Here is a 16,711-nt window from a genome sequence, read left to right on the forward strand (position 1 = left end):
CCCTCAAGGAGGAGCTGAGAGGAAATGTGACTGAAACTGGTTCAGCTCTTATGGACTAGCTGCTTTGAGTTTATTGTGCATGTGTTCATGTGTGTGTTTTCATTAGTTGCACGGAAACTCAAAGCAAAAGAAGCAACTCCCAGGAAGACCAGGAATCAGGAGGAAGTGGGTCCTGCTACACCTATACCCACAGGTAACGCTCTGGCATCTGAAGGAGCAGAGGAGACTCCTGTGGCTCAGGTGAGCTTACGGGTGAGGAATACACTTGAGAGCCCACAGAAGAAAGCCTGTTTGTTTTGAATTGTTTTGTTTTGTTTTTGAGAGAGGTTTTTGCTATAGGGTGTGTGCGCTCTCCAGAAAGACAGGGAGAGACAGGGACAGAAAGTGAGAAATCACCCCCCAGGGAGGTTGGCCACATTATAATCTTGGGAACACACGCGCACACACACACCGGCATGAGTTTAAGCCACCGGGTCTGGGACTCAAACCACAGTCAACTACATGGGAGTCCAGCGTCATAGCCATTACACCAACTGCTGGTCCCCAAGAAAGTCTGTTATGAGTCTTGATTAATACCAGCGCAGTTCAGATTTACCAAATCAACTAATTAGATTGTCTTTACCAGGCAAAGATGTAATAAACATTTCTGTGACATAAAGATATAATCATCTTCATTATAAAAATGGAATAACAGTAAGATTTGAAATATATCTTGCCCATCTTACAGAAATCTAGGTGTCCTAATTCTAAGACCAGTGTTCTTCCCATCATATCGCAGAGGTGATAAAAGTAATATGTGTCTTAAAACCATCTGTTCTTTTTTAATGCAACCATCTATGCCTACTTTTACTTAATGCACATATCTTCAGATGATGAGTTGTAATTCCCCCTCATTCCCAAGGACATATCCAATATGAATAGAACCTACTATAAAGTAATGAAAATATATTCTGCTTCTTTTATAATGAATCTCATTAACATAAAAATCAAACTACTTTTAGAAAAGAAAAAAGGCAGCCAAAGAAAATACTGGGGCCAAAAAGAAAAAGACACCTCAGGAGCAGAGTCCGCCTTCATGTCTTTCAGTACCCAGTGCGTCTGCAACCACGAGCCATCCCCAACTTCCCCAGACCTCACCACCAACGCCATGCAACACGTCCTTACCTCAGGTGTATCTGTGTTCCTCTTTTCCAAATGTTCTTGAACCTCGTAATTGAACATTCCACTGTTATTATTGTTACTCTCCCATATGATTCCATTGTCACTGATTTGCCTTGGGAAAAGTGTTTCCTATATTATGATAAATTTTCTCATTTAATGAGAAGCCACAATCAACCATGATCGCCATGTGTAGTAGACCAGGACAGACCACTTTACGCACGCTTGGTCCTTGGAGGTAGATAGCTTATCTGCACATGTTAGTTCATGTGAACTCATGTCCCATTTTTTGTTCCCACAGTTCCTATTACAGATAAGGTAACTTTTTCTCTAAGAAAGATGAATGGATTGAAAAACTGTGGCACATATACTCTGTGGAATACTACTCAGCCATAAAAAAACAATAAGACCCTGGCTTTTGACAGAAAGTGGATGAATATGGAAGATTTACTGCTGAGTGAAGCAAGTCAGGCTATGAAGGAGAGACATTGTGTATGTCTCCACTTAATATATATGGAGTGTCTGTACTCTATGACCAAAACTGAATGACTAAAGGATATAGAAACATAGTAAATGGTTGGTAATACCAGATACAGTGTGGGAGGAGAGTCGGTGAAGGAGTAGAGTCTGAGGAAGGACATTAAGGAGAAAAATAGAGAGGCATTTATGGGACCAAGAAATGGGTTAGCATCTGTTCAATATAACTTTATAGTATTGTCAACTGGACTGGTGAGAAATGTACACATGTTAGAATAGTCACCTTGCAAGCTAAATAACGTGATTGAATGTCTCAAAGAAATAGAAATTAAGATAATAATAATACGAAAATTAAAAATAAAGAAAGTATTCTACTGATACTCAGCAAACCAGGCCATTATGGAGAAAGGCAATTAGAGATAAAGGAATGTGTTCTGTATTTTTGTTGGTATTCTAACCATTGAGGAATGCTGTCAATATACAGTTGAGGACATAGCTCTAATCTGAGACCTTCTATGTGACCCTACTTAGATGTCCAGCCAGCACACGTCTTTCAGTACACGTCTTTCTCAACTTTTTAACAAAGAACTATTCTGGAAGAAGAGGTAAAAGAGCTGGACCTTTAAAATGGCACAAGATGCACTAGTGATAATGAAAATGCTTCATGTTTTCTGGCTTGTGCTGCACAGCGTAAAAATAATATTTTAGACAAAGCAAAGTTTAAGAGAATTTATATAAACAAAGGGTGATTCAAATCAGGCAGTTTCCTGGAATGGCTTCCAAGGAATTCTGGGCAGCCTCGTGGTCATGGGATATTTTAGGTCCAGAAAAGGAAAGCGACATGTGCAGGAAAGGGAAAGCAATGTACAAAAACGAAAATGAGAGAGTGAGGTAGAAAACAGCATTGGATTGGTTATAGCTGCGTGTTAGGCTGCAAGAATAGTCTAAAAGGTCGGCTTTCTGTGATTGACTAAACTGTGGCTAATGTGATTGGCTGTAACTTAGCAACTCGCTTAGCATAAATTAAGATGTGCAATTTCATTTTGTCTGGAGGAACCCAAGTAAGAGAGTATAGGGGCCATTTCAGGCCAAAATAGTTTGCTTTAATAACACCATTCTCCTTTGTCAATGTTTTTCAAGTTGCTTTTTTCACCTTTTTATTTTTCTTGATCATTTAAGTGGACAAACAATATATTTGAAGTTATTATTATGTTGTATTTTCTTAGCAAAGTGTTTCATTAAAATGCTATCGACATCCATCGCCTTATATTATTCATGCAGAAGATCATACTTTGCTTCAGAAGGATTATTCTGTCTCAGTGAAGGTGTTCTAACTTTCATGCCTGTTGTCTGCTAGCTGTTGCTTCCTCCAGCTAAACTACACCAGCTAATTACCTTTCCTTTCTGCACAGCAATCCCTCTCTTGCCCAGCCCCAGCTCCAACCATCTGTAAAAGTTGTACTTGAGGTTGTGACTGAGGTTTCTTTCATGGGAAAGTTACTTTGTTTTCTGCTCAAACTTATAATTTTTTTTCCTGTGTCTGTTCCACACAGAATCAGACACCCCAGGCCCAACGTCAGGGGGCTACTAGAAATTATATTCTCCAGAAGGGCCCATTGACAGTCTTAGTGCTGAAAGCCACAAAACCATTTGAATATACATCCCCAGAGGAGAGAGGGAAAGCAATGTTTCATGCTACAGTGGCTACCAAGAGTCAGTTTTTCCAGGTGAAGGTTTTCAACACCAACTTGAAAGAGAAATTCACAAAGAAGAAGGTCATTACTATAACTGATTACTTGGAATGCAAAGGAGTCCTGGAAATAAATGAAGCATCATCAGTGTCTGAAGCTGGTGAAAACATCGAGGTTCCACTGAGCGTCGTAAAAAGAGCAAATGAAACTCCCAAGATTGGTCATCTTCACAAACAAGCATCTGGAACAATAGTGTATGGCTTGTTTATGCTGCAAAAGGTAATTTATGTTCATTTTCTATACAAACACTCGTAATTAAATGTAACCTGCCAGGCTCTGTTTACTGACAACACTGGAACCAGGACTCCATCTTGACTAGAGGCGTAAAGTCTTCCTACGTAAGAGGAAGTAGGGCCAGGTGATCTGTCAACTTTCTTCCTCTAAAATATGTGCAATTTCTTTGAAAAAGATTGAAACCTTATTTCAATACTCTGATTTTCTACTTTCAGTTACAATGAGCAAGGGGTCTATATCTATAGGTACCTGTTAATAATTTCATCTCAGGGCCAGCAGAAGATGAAGCAGCTACATCAGTGTACTCCCACATGGCCTACTGCCCTTCGAATCCTGGACTCAGTGGCTTCACACTCTTGCCAGACCCATGTACATGGGTGCCCAAGACCCCAAGAGAAGAATAGAGGAGAAAGGACAGTGGCATGGCCATCCCCACAGGGAGTGATTTCTCACTTTCCCTCTCATTGTCTCTCTCTCTCTCTTCAGCAAGCACAAAAACCTCTTAAATTTTTTTTTTGTCCCTTTGAACTCTATCCCAAAAGGAGGTCATAATTTTATTCTGAATTTTGATAAACTTTTGAATAATTGATTGTTTGTGAAGGCAACATTCTGGTTGTGACATGTATTCAGAATAATAAATGGATTGGCTGGTATTCTACTCGCAAATAAATTTAACAGCTGTGCGGATGATCTAAACATTCATGCTGTCTCCTCTGTTGTATTATTTATTTACCCATGAACAAAGTATAGAACAACTGATATTGAATTGCATAATATTTGGAAGAAAAGGTAATCTAATCCTCTACAAAAGAAAGAAAAAGGAATGATGAAAGGAACAGAGTTTTGGGACCAGCAGATGGCATAATTGTTAGGTCGCTGGCCTCCCACATAGTCGAACATGGTTCGCATTCTGGAGCTGGCGGCTTAAAACGCATGCCGGGGGCACATGCTGCCCCCTAGAGGAGAATGAAGGAGAAAGGATTCCGGCAAGCTCATTGCCCTGGGAAAGGGGGATGGGAGGTGATGGAGTTACTTCTCACTTTCTGTCTCTGTCTCTCCAGCAAACACATGCATCCTACGGTAAAAATCTCTCTTCTCTCAAAAAAAAAAAAAAGTAAAGTTTTACTGATATGTTTATGTCCAAATATAAGGTATTAGTTAGGGTGATTTATTCAATTTCCTCTCTTCACATAAAACAAACAAAATACAAAAGCAAAAGCTAATTATTATTATTTTTTTGGAGAGATTTTTCGCTATAGGGCACGTGTGCTCGCCAGACAGACAGAGACATAGAGACAGAAAGTGAGAAATCACCCCCCAGGGGGGATGGTCACGCCGTAATCCCTTCTCCTCCATTCTCCTCTCAGGATCTTGGGCACGTACGCACATGCACCCAGCGTGAGTTTTAAGCCACCGGGTCCGGGACTCGAACCGCGGTCGACTACGTGGGAGTCCAGCAACATAGCCATTATGCTAACTGCTGGTTCCCAACCAAAAGCATATTTTTAAACTGCTGTGAACTCGACTAATTTTTTTTTTTTATAATTGACTGTTTCATATCCCTATATACCTGTTTTCTAAGAGCCCTAACTTTTTCTTACTTAGTTTTCAACACTCTATAAATACAATTATAGCATTGATGAATAATAACTTGAGTGTTTGGGATGCCACATAGTGTGTACTGAGGGAGCTAGGTCAGTGGGGACAAGAGTGAATAATGAGGGAGGTTGAAAAGAATGAGTGAGTTATGGAAGTTTTCTCCCTATAAAATTTCTTACAAACTACTGAGTGAATAATTGTAGCAGATGTTCATTTGTTTCTCTGCAGGGCAAGGAACCAAGGGGTCCAGCAAGGACTTCTGAATTCTTTGTATACAGGTGCTTCACATAATTAATCCCAGCTGCCCTGAAGGTGAAGCAGGAGGAAAATTGGGAGATAGTTTATTGTTCTGGAGTCACAGGTAGAAAACCCTTAGAGGAAAGAAAAGCTAAAACATCAATACAAAAAAATAGGAGAGCCCTCTGAGATGGCCTAGGCCAAGCTATCAAATATTTTTATCTGTTATTACTGTCGTATATATTGTCTTAACTTTATCATGAGGATCTTTCTCACATATATGGCACTTAACCTGCTCTTTTTATCTTTTTTGAGAGGTTTCACTATAGGGTGCGTGCACTTGCCAGACAGAGACATAGAGACAGAAAGTGAGAAATCACCCCCCAGGGGGGATGGTCACGCCGCAATCCCTTCTCCTCCAGTCTCCTCTCGGGATCTTGGGCATGCACACACACGTTCCCGGCGTGAGTTTTAAGCCACCGGGTCCAGGATGCGAACCGCGGTCGACTGTGTGGGATTCCAGCGACATAGCCATTATGCTAACTGCTGGTTCCTACTCTTAAAAACTGAATGTTAATCATCTTTTGCAGAAAACAGTGAACAAGAAGAACACAGTCTATGAGATACAAGATAATACAGGAAATATGGAAGTAGTGGGGAATGGAAAATGGCACAATATCAATTGTGAGAAAGGAAATAAACTTCGACTCTTCTACTTTCAACTAAGAACATTTGACAAGAAGCTGAAACTGACATGTGGAATACACAGTTTCATCAAGGTGGGAACTAGAAAGAGGAACATTAGTTTGCCAAAGAGGCAAATAATTTTGCTTAGGCTTTAGGAATATCAGATCAGATTCTTGATGCGTTGCACCTGTGGTCCAGCAGGTGGAAGGAGAATCTAAATAATGCCTTTCACTCATTTCTAAGAGGAGACTTTTTATAATAAATGAATAAATGACATTAACAAAATGGCATTCATATAGACTTCAAAGAGGGTATGATGCTTATTCTAAATACTAAAGTATTTGAAGAAATTGAGAGGACAGGCAAATAATTTTGCATGATGTTCAAGAGCAGAGGCCTCAGACAAGACTGGTCTGATTTGAGTTGGAGCTGCAACACTCCCTAATTAGCAGATATTAGGAAAGGAATTTAATTGGTTCACCAAAATCATGGAACTCTCCACTTTATTAGGTTGATTTAAATGTTAAGAGACACACACACAATGTATATGTGTATACATTTAAATGTTAAAAGAGACAATGCATATATATACATACCTACATAATGTGTGTGTGTGTGTATCACTTCTCTCGCTGCCCAGTACATCATGAGAAATTAATCTATAGTTGCACTATTTTTCTTCTTAAGGTGCAGAGACTGTAAAGTGGTTTAGGCAATGGGAATGACATATACAAAGATTCTAAAGTATAAAACAGCACTATGAGTTCTGTATCACTGAAACTTGGTAAATATCGAAGACAAAGGGAAGATGAGGCCAAAAGGTAACAAAAGGGCAAGATAGTGTAGTCTTTGTTAGAAATAAACAAAGTAGAAATTTTATTTTGATGACAGGTAAAAGTTGAAAGACTTTAGGAAGAAAAATGGCAACCATTTGGACATTTATCATTTGGACATTTTAACTAAAACCATTCTAATAACTACGTTAAAGGGGTGCATTAGAAGGACGCAGGTTCGAGAGGCAAAGAAACTGGGCATGTGTACGTGTATGCCCAAAATCCTGAGAAGATAAGCTGTGAATTAAAGTTGTGGATTTGGATAATATTGTTTAAAACAGATAATAATAACATTGCATTTATACTGATAGAAAACACTGATTACTCACTATGTGCTGGGAACTGAGACACTGATGGAGCTATAATAAATATTACTATTTTATATATCTAGATATGAATGCTCAGAAATTGTAGGTAATATGCCTAAGTTGACAAAGCCAATAAATACTACCAATTGAGATCCAATTCCACCTCTCAGATCCAGAAGTGAAAGAGTGAAAGAATCCCTGCATTCTACCTCAACCTGCTAATGCAGAGCAATTTCTCAAAAACAAAAACAAACAAACAAACAAAAACAATACCTTGAACCAGCAAGTTGTGTGGTGGTTAAGGAGACTGGATCCCACATGGCTGATTGTAGGGTTCCAAGTCTCAAGCCCCGATAGTATGAAAAATATGGCAGGTATACATGCGTGTGTGGCCAAAATCCCGAGAATGGGTGAGAAGGGATTATGGTGTGGCCATCCAACCTAGGGGGTGATTTCTCAATTTTTCTCTCATGAGTGCCACTCCTTGTAGCAAATAAAAAAAAAAAAAGGAAAAGAAAAGAAAGGAAAAGAAAACTAACCTATGTGTCTTATTTTAACTCTTCTGCACCAGCAGTGGGAAAACTGTGCATATGGTTTCTCCTCACCACCCTTGGGTAACTCCTCCTCTGTTCCAATGTACCTAGACTTGATATAAAGAAATATCTCTGTTGAGGATGCACATGACAGGGAAGAGGTGACTCAAAAGAGAGTATAATACATCAAAGAAAATGGGCAAGAGAAAATGAACAGCCTTTGAGGGGGAGAAGGGGACTGATGTGGCCTATGGGAAGGATGGAAAATGGTGGGTGACAGGAGAAACATGGGTAGATCTTCACCTCAATTGTTGGGATCTCATTGTGTCCTTCTCCTCTTTCCTTCAAGGTCATCAAGGTCAAGCAAAACAAGAAGCAACCAGTCAATGCTAATTCAAATCCAGAAGCTGAAATAAGGAATGATCTCCAAATCAATTAAGTGACATTAACAGAGATGATGTAAACACTGAAACTCCATTTAAATAATAGATTCAGTACATGTATGTTAGTATATTAAGAGATGTTGCATTTAAGTCTTAGATTAAGCTGCTTTCTTTTATAAAATTTGCTTCTTATGCTCTTCAATATTTTCTAAATATAATGTATTTTGCATCTGTAACACCCATAATATAAAAAATTTTTAAAAAATGTCTATTTTGAAGAACATTTTTCTCTGAAAGTACCAGATACATTCTCTTAAATTCAGTATTGAACTTCTTGAAGCTGAATGCTGAGAGCACAGAGGCACTCCTCAACATCGGAGTCTACTTTGTGATTTCCATAGGATAAGGCCTCAATGAAGGTCATGCTGAAGTGTATTCAGGCCATGCTTGAATGGGCAAGCCCAGTGCCCTGGGGAAGGTTCATGTTTTTCAGAATAAGATTCCTTTGTGCAGTTATATCCTACAGAGGGGGGCATTTGAGAAATGGATTTCTCTGAAAGGGATACCACTGGTGATTTGCACAAAAGCACCAATACATGCAAAAAGCTTCCCTATCCCTAGTTGGAATGGAAAATTATTTCCACTCATTTTTTTCAATTCATAGATACATCTCATTACTAGAACTACAATTACATTTTCATATTCTCACATTTTCTATATGTGGATTTCAGATCCAAACTACTCAAGGAGGTATATGCATAGAGTAAACAATAACAAAGAGTGAATTAAATTTACTCTAAATAATAACAAACACCACCTGTGAAATTAAGTATCTAAAGGTAATACTTAAATATGAGCATTATCTTGTGTTTCTGGTCACCGAAGAGTAACATAACCACCACAAACACTATAACTCAATAAAGTAACATCATGTGGCAGTAAAGGAACACTGGAAACATCTTAGATTTTTATAAACCTGTCATATCAAGTCATAAAATGAAGACTTCAAAGATAACTTATCAGACAATGATTGAAATGTCATGCGAACAGAAAGCAACAATTAAAAAAAGAAGTCTTAAAATATTTTTAAAAATCCAAAGTCACTGCAAGATATTACTAATGCGCAGTACCTAATTAAAGTTACAGACTTTGGAGGCCTGCAGGTGGTGTGGTGGTGAAGGCACTGGACGCCCACTCAGCTGACCATGGTTCAAGTCCTAAACCTGGCAGTTTGCTTTCTCACTTTCCCTATCTCTCTGTCTCTCTGGTCAAATTAAAAAATAATAATAACAACAATGAAGAATAAAATTAAATAAGAGATAATTCTTTATAAAAAATTTACAGACTTAGAGAGAAATAAGAAATTGTCACCCTATCTTCAACTGAAAAAGGAGAGGAGGTAGCCAGTAGAAATAGGTGCTGGGATAATGTATTATGTTTTGCAGAATCTTTAAAACAACTACCAAAACTTTATGCAAAACTCTCAAATAAAATATTTTTCAATTATTAGAGGCAAATATGATATGAATAAGAGAGATTCAGAAGAGAGCCAAATAAAAAGTCTAGAACTGAAATTAGTAATTATAGTGAAAAATCCACTGAAATGACTGAAGATTCCAACAAAAAAAATACTAAGCATACTCATATAGTGATGAACCTAAATTATCTACCAGGATGTGCACAGAGGAAAAAGTAAAGAAAAATTAAATAATTAAAAAATAATAATAGCCATACAAAGTTCATTACATAATAAATAGGAATACCAGAAGAAGAGAACAAAAAGCAGAAAAACAAATCTGAAAACATAATGGCTAAGGGCCATCCCCATAGCCTACTGGTTGAGAGAGCCAGATCTCATAAGGCCAGCCGCTGTTCTAGTTTTCTCCCTGGTGGCTTAAGAGACATGTCAGGAGCTTGTGCACATGTGCCCAAAATCCCAACAACGTGGAGAGATAGAGGAAAGGAGATTGAGGCATGATCTCTCATCCCTTTGGGCACTTTACCCTTCTCTGTCTCTGGTCAGTACACATGCATTCTGGCAAGTTGAAAACAAAATGACTGAAAATTACACAAATGTGTTCAGTACATGAATACAGAACTCAGAGACTCGATGAAAGCCTATTACAGATATCAAAAAAGTTAAAGTCTATTACAACAAAAGAATCAACAACTTGCTAAGGAAGACATACCTAGGCTGTACAAAGAAATCTTAGAATCCAATCATTAGAAGGCAAACTACCTGGGACCAGTCAATGGTGTAATGATTACATCACTGGACTTCCATGTGGCTGAAAGCATTTCAAGTCCCAGGCCCAGCAACTGAAACTCACTGAGCACATGTGCGTTCATGCACCCTATAACAAAAATCTCTTTAAAAAAAATAAAGCAAGCAATCTAATTCCAACTAAGCAGAATATTTGGGGGCTGGCAGGTTGCATGGTGATTGTGACACTGGACTCTCACATGACTCACAGCTGTTCAAGTCTTGCACCTGGTGGCTTGCTTTCTTGTTTTTTCCTTTCTTTCTATCTTTGTCTCTCTCTGGTCAAATTTTTAAAAATAAATAATAATAACAAATATAAAGCTAAATAAATTTTAAAAAATAAACACAACATTTGAACAGACATTCCATAGAAGATACATAGTTTGTAAATAAGCACATGAAAAATATGTAAAATTATTAGTGATCAGGAAAATGTAGTAAAAATTATAAAGAGATAGAAATTCTTACAAGAATGGCTAAAATTATAAAGGTTGATTGTATCAAATAGTAAAAAAGATGTGGACCAATGGAAATGCTCCACTAATACTATTAGTTATGTTAAATAACACAATTTCTTTAGAAAATAGTTAAGCAGTTTTTTTATAATTTCAAACACAGACTCCCAATATTACAAAGAATACCATTCCTAAATATCCCAGAAAGATGGAAACACACATTTTACTATGATCCTGTATAGAAATGTTTATTGTAGATTTATTTGTAACAGCCAAAATCTGCAAGAAAAAAAGAGCAAATAAAGAAGTATACCATTCGATGGAGTACTACTCAACAATATAATAGAGCAAATTTTTCATGAATATTATGAAAAAAAAAAATCTCAGAAAGTCTTTGTTTCCTAAAAAAGGCAAGAAATATTAAAAGATAGTGGCGATGTTGCTGATTTTTAAAACAAATAAAACAAAATAGCATCTGGTTTCATCGATTTCTCCGCTTGTGGCTTTTTCCAGTTTTTTACCCTTTATTGTTTCCATCCCTACATTTAATTTGAATTTAATTCACCAGAGTTGTTTTTGTTTGTTTGTTTAGTTTTGTCTTTCATAGTCTGGCTTATTTTACTTAACTTTATATATCCTAGGAACATCCACTTGGTATCAAATGACAAGGGTTTTGCTGTTCTTTCTGGTTAAATAATTTTCCACTGTATATATGTGCCACGTTTTGCTTCTTTTTTAGAGAGATTTTTGCTGTTGGGTGTGTGTGCTCACCAGAGAGAGAGAGACAGAAAGTGAGAAATCACACCCCCCCCCCAAGAGGGCAGGGATGGACATGCCGCAATCCTTTCTCCTCCGTTTTCCTCTCGGGATTTTGGGCATGCACTCATGCACACACACCAGCGTGAGTTTTAAGCCACCAGGTCTGATACTCAAACCACAGTCAACTACATGGGAGTCCAGCAATGTAACTGTTAACCATTCTCTGGGCTCCACACATTTTCTTAACCCAGTCATTAGCTGTTGCAAACTTGGTTGATTCTGTGTCTTAGCAATTGTGAATAATGCTATGATAAATACAGATGTGCAAGTGTCTTTCTGAATGAATGTCTTCCTGTCCTTTGGGTAAATACCAAGGAGTAGGATTACTGGAACATATGGTAGTTTTACTTGTAAAATTTTAAGGAACTTCCCTATTGTTTTCCATAGAGGCTGTACTAGTCTACAATGCTATTAAAAATGCAGGGGGGTTCTGTTTTCACCACAACCTCACCAACAGTTGTTGTTCCTAGATTTTTTTATTATTGTTATTATAGTCATTCTGATCAGGACTAAATGATATCTTATTGTGGCTTTGATTTGCATTTCCCTTATGATAAGAGAAAGTAACATATTTTTCATACATTTTTGGACATGCTTATGTATTCCTTTGATAGTTGAGTGTATAGCTTACTCATTTTTTTAAATTTATTTATTTTTTGCCATAGAGTACTCACCTAATAGAGACAGAGACAGTGAGAGGGAAAGTGAAAAATTACTTCCTGGGGGGGTGGCCAAGATACAACCCCTTCTCCTTCATTCTCTTCTCAAGATTTAGGGCACATATACACATGTGTCTGGTGTGATTTTCAAGCTGCTGGGTCAAGGGTTTGAACCACAGTAGGCCATTTGGGAGTCCAGCACCTTAACCACTATGCCTCCTGTTGGCCCCATTGCCCATTTTTAAATTGGATTATCAGATTTCCTGCAATTGAGCTGCTTTTGTTCCTTATATATTTTAGCCATCAATCCTTTATCTGAGGCATAATTTTCAAACATTTTCTCCCATTCTGCAGTTTGTCTCTTCACTCTTTATTATTTCTTTTGCTGTGCAGAAGATTTTTAACTTGATGTAGTCCCACATGTCTATTTCAGGGATTGTTGCTTACACTATAGGGGTCTTGTTTAAGAAAGCTTTGCCCACTCCAGTGTTTTCAAGTGCTTCCACCCCTGTGTTTTCCACTAGTCATTTTAGAGTTTGAGGTTTTACATTTAGATATCGATCCACTTTCAATGGACTTTTGCTAATGGTGAGAAATAGGTGCCCAGTTTTATTTTTCTGCAAATAGATATCCAGTTCTCCAAGTCATTGAAAAGATTTTCTTAACTCCATTGGATTATCCTGTGCTTTTTAAAGATAATAAATTGGCTGTGTGATTCAGGATTTGTTTCTGTTTTTTATCATTATTTTATTTTATTATTATTATTGTTGTTATTATTATTATTATTATTATTATTATTATTATTATTATTATTATTATTAGTTTGACCAGAGAGAGAGAAGAGGAAAGTGAGAAAGCATGCCACCAGGTTTGGGACTTGAACTATGGTCAGCCATGCAGGAGTCCAGCACCTCAACCACCACACTACCTGCTAGCTCCTGTTTCTAGTTTTTCTGTTTGGTTCTGTTGGTCCTTGAGTCTCTTTTTGTGTCAGCATCATGCTGTTTTGGTTATCATGGCTCTGTCATATATTTTGAAGTCAGAGAGTGACATGCCTCCTACTTTTTTTTTTTTTTTAATGCACAGTATTGTCTTGGCAATACAGGGTCTTTTATAATTCCAGATAACCTAAACTGTAATTGATGAATTTCTAAATGTTCAGTGTGGACACATTTGAAAGTTTAAAATCACAGGAGTACCCAGGCAGGAAAGCCCACATTTTTGTGAACTTTCCCTGCAGGAACCTACCAGTTCTCATGATGTATATCAAACAAAAATTCTCCACTGCTTTTGTCAGTGAGTGAGCACAATCAGTCATGTTAAGTATTTACAGAGCACTTCATTAGTAACAAGGCCTGCCCTCAAAAATCTGTCATCATACCTCTATCTAACTGGGTTTTTTACCAGAGCCTAATAGATCTGGGGGAAGAAATACCTAACTCCAGCCTTTTCTAATCTTTCTGATAAACCTTAGATTGATGGGAGGAAAAAGAGCAGCATTTGCTGAGGGTTAAGGCCCAGGGGCCCAAACTCCCTGAAATATTGAAGCCTAATCAGAAACCCACTGGTCATTTCCCCTCTCCTATCTTACACTACCTCAAGAGTGTTCTGTATAATTGCAGGGCAGTATTAATCAAAGAAATGACGTCTCAGATTTCACTTAAGAAGTCTAGAAAACACCCAGAACAGTGAGAAAAACAAAAATAAGGGTCCCAGAAGAAATTTTAGCCTGTGATGCTTACAGTTATAGCAAAGAATAAGCACAGCCAAACACCTAGCAAGATTAACATAACGCCTCAGCTCTTTTATATTCAGTATATGCTGTTTCACTTTCAAAATTTTTATGAGGTATATTAAAAGACAAAAGACACAATCTGAAGAGACAAAAAGCAAGTCCTCAAACCAGACATAGATATGGGAGAAATACTGACATTATTAATCTTGAGAATTTAAAACAAGTATGATTAATATGCTAAGAGATTTAATTGTTTTCTTTAGGCATGTTAGAGCATATGTATTAACATAAGTAAAAGAGAAAGATGAGCACCTTCCACAAGGCTTGGTCACTGCAATCCCCTTTCTCCAGTCTCCCAGCTCCTTGGATCTTAGGCACTCATGCATGTGCCTCCTGTGCTTCAGGCTGACTGGACCAGGGATTTCATCGAAGGCTGTCATATGGGATCTGGTTTCTCTTGAGCAGCATACTACTACTGATCCACAGAGCTGGCCCTGCTATGTGATTTAATGGAAAGGGTGTGCAACTTGTAAGAACCAATGTGTAATGTAAGAAGAGTTGAAAACTTTAAGATAGCATCAAAAGGGAATAGCAGAAGTTAAAAACAGTATAAGAGAAGCCAACCTTGGTGGTGTAGGCTGTAGGGGTGCTGTTATGCAATGCTAGAATCACATGTGAAGGTCCTGAGTTCATGTCCCAAAATCTACCTGAATACATCAGGTACACCCATGGTCCTGGCTGACTGCAGGACTGAGAAGAGGGTAATGATGTAAGGTTCCATTGAGGATGTCTGTTTGTCAGTCTGTCTCTCTCTCATGTATGAAGTAAACTCTAAAAAAAAAAAAAAACCTACTAGAGAAATTAAGAATATCTTCAATGGGCCCATCAATAGACTAGACACAGCTGAAAAAAGAATCAGTATGCTTAAAGAAATCTGTAGAAGCTTCCAAAATCGAAATGCAAAGAGAAAAAGAATGAAAAAGACAAAGCAAAACATCCAGAACTGTGAGACACTCACATGTGCCCTACAGCAAATTAAAAAATAATAATAATAAATAAAATTAAATAATTATTTTTTAGACATGAGCTATCAAGAGATACCTTGAATACATATTACTGAGTGAAAGAAGCTAATTTAGAAAGACTACCTTAAACTTTGTAATATTCTGGAAAAGATAAAATATAGAAATAGTAAGAAGACCATTGGTACTCGGGGGTCAGAAGAGAAAAAGAGAAATGAATAAGTGGAGATAGGATTTTAGGATAGTAAAACTATTCTGAACGATATTGTAATTGTGGATGCATATCATTTTCTGTTCGTCAAAATCTATAGAATACATGACACCAAGAATGAATCCTAATATGAACTATGCACATTAGTTATTAATATTTAGTTGATAATATTGTGTGTACTCTGGTTTATCAATTATAATAAGTATAGAACACTAATACAAGATGTTAATAATAGAAAATACCAGAGTGGGAAGTGCATAAGAACTCTTTGTACTTTATTCTTACTTTTGTTAAACCTAACTGCTCTCATCAATTAGTGTAATCCTTTTGAGTATCATTTTTTGCTCAATTTAGGAAAAGTAAAAATTCACCTTGATTATAGAGTGAATGTATCCTCATGTTTAAGTTTTAACCAAACGAGAGCACAAAGCATCTACCAAATGCTCTGTATGTTCTGGAAAATCTATCTAGTCAACCAAGGGAGGACCCAAATGATTCAGAACTCTGTATGAGCTCAGAGAATTCTTTAGGTAAACATTGCTTAATAATGGTTCTTCCAGGGTCAGAAGGCAGTCTAGTGGTTAAGCTGCTGGACCCACATGACTGACCATGGTTCAAATCCAAATCTGGCAGCCTGAAAATCACACCAGGTGTGTGTGTGTGTGTGTATGCCCAAAATCTCAGGAGGAGAATGGAGGAGAAAGGATTGCAACGTGACTACCCATGGGGAGTGATTTCTCACTCATCTAAATGTCTCCCAGGAGGAGAATGAAGGAGAAAGAATTGCAACGTGAGTACTCACTCGTCTAAATGTCTCTCTCTGGCAAGTGCACAGGCCCTATGACAAAAATGAAAATAAATAAGTAATGGTTCTTCCACTGAGCTTTAAAATTGCCATTAAGAAGTATTCTTTTGCTATCTTAATGGTAGTAGTAAGCCAACCACAGAACACCATAGTGATTTCTGAAGGTCTTTTTTTGTATACTCATCGTTGGAACTCATTACATGTTCTCATTACATGAACTCATTACATCTCCTGCTCCTCAATACGCCAAGACTGCCAAGCTTGGTCCTCCCCCTGTACCAGATTCCTGAAACACTGTACAGAAACCTGAGACGGACACAGGTCTTTCATTTTCCTTCCCTCAGTTATTCCATTTTGCCTTGCCCCAGTTGTCCAATGCCTGATAATTATCATTTCCAATAGTTTTCCACATTAGGTAATTAAATTTTGACCCTGTTACTGAGTTAGCCATGATCAGAAGGAAAAATAGGGCTTTACATTTTATTTATACCTTTGTCTAGCCTCTATGTGTCACATGGCTTGCTATGGTCTTGATTCCTGCT

General features: G+C 37.6%; 1 protein-coding gene across 1 annotated transcript in view; it reads left to right on the forward strand.

The window, feature by feature from the left end:
- The window catches only part of LOC102472196 (gamma-interferon-inducible protein 16), a 91,026-nt gene that overhangs the window by 14,388 nt on the left and 59,927 nt on the right, over nucleotides 1-16,711 (forward strand). The window contains exons 3-7 of the mRNA XM_014591821.2: nucleotides 107-240; nucleotides 1,002-1,169; nucleotides 3,189-3,605; nucleotides 6,047-6,235; nucleotides 8,167-8,223. Of these exons, the coding sequence (XP_014447307.1) occupies nucleotides 107-240; nucleotides 1,002-1,169; nucleotides 3,189-3,605; nucleotides 6,047-6,235; nucleotides 8,167-8,223 (965 nt within the window). The remainder of the gene's footprint in view (nucleotides 1-106; nucleotides 241-1,001; nucleotides 1,170-3,188; nucleotides 3,606-6,046; nucleotides 6,236-8,166; nucleotides 8,224-16,711) is intronic.

This window comes from Tupaia chinensis, unplaced genomic scaffold, assembly GCF_000334495.1.
Source record: "Tupaia chinensis unplaced genomic scaffold, TupChi_1.0 Scaffold000623_1, whole genome shotgun sequence".
NCBI lineage: Eukaryota > Metazoa > Chordata > Mammalia > Scandentia > Tupaiidae > Tupaia > Tupaia belangeri.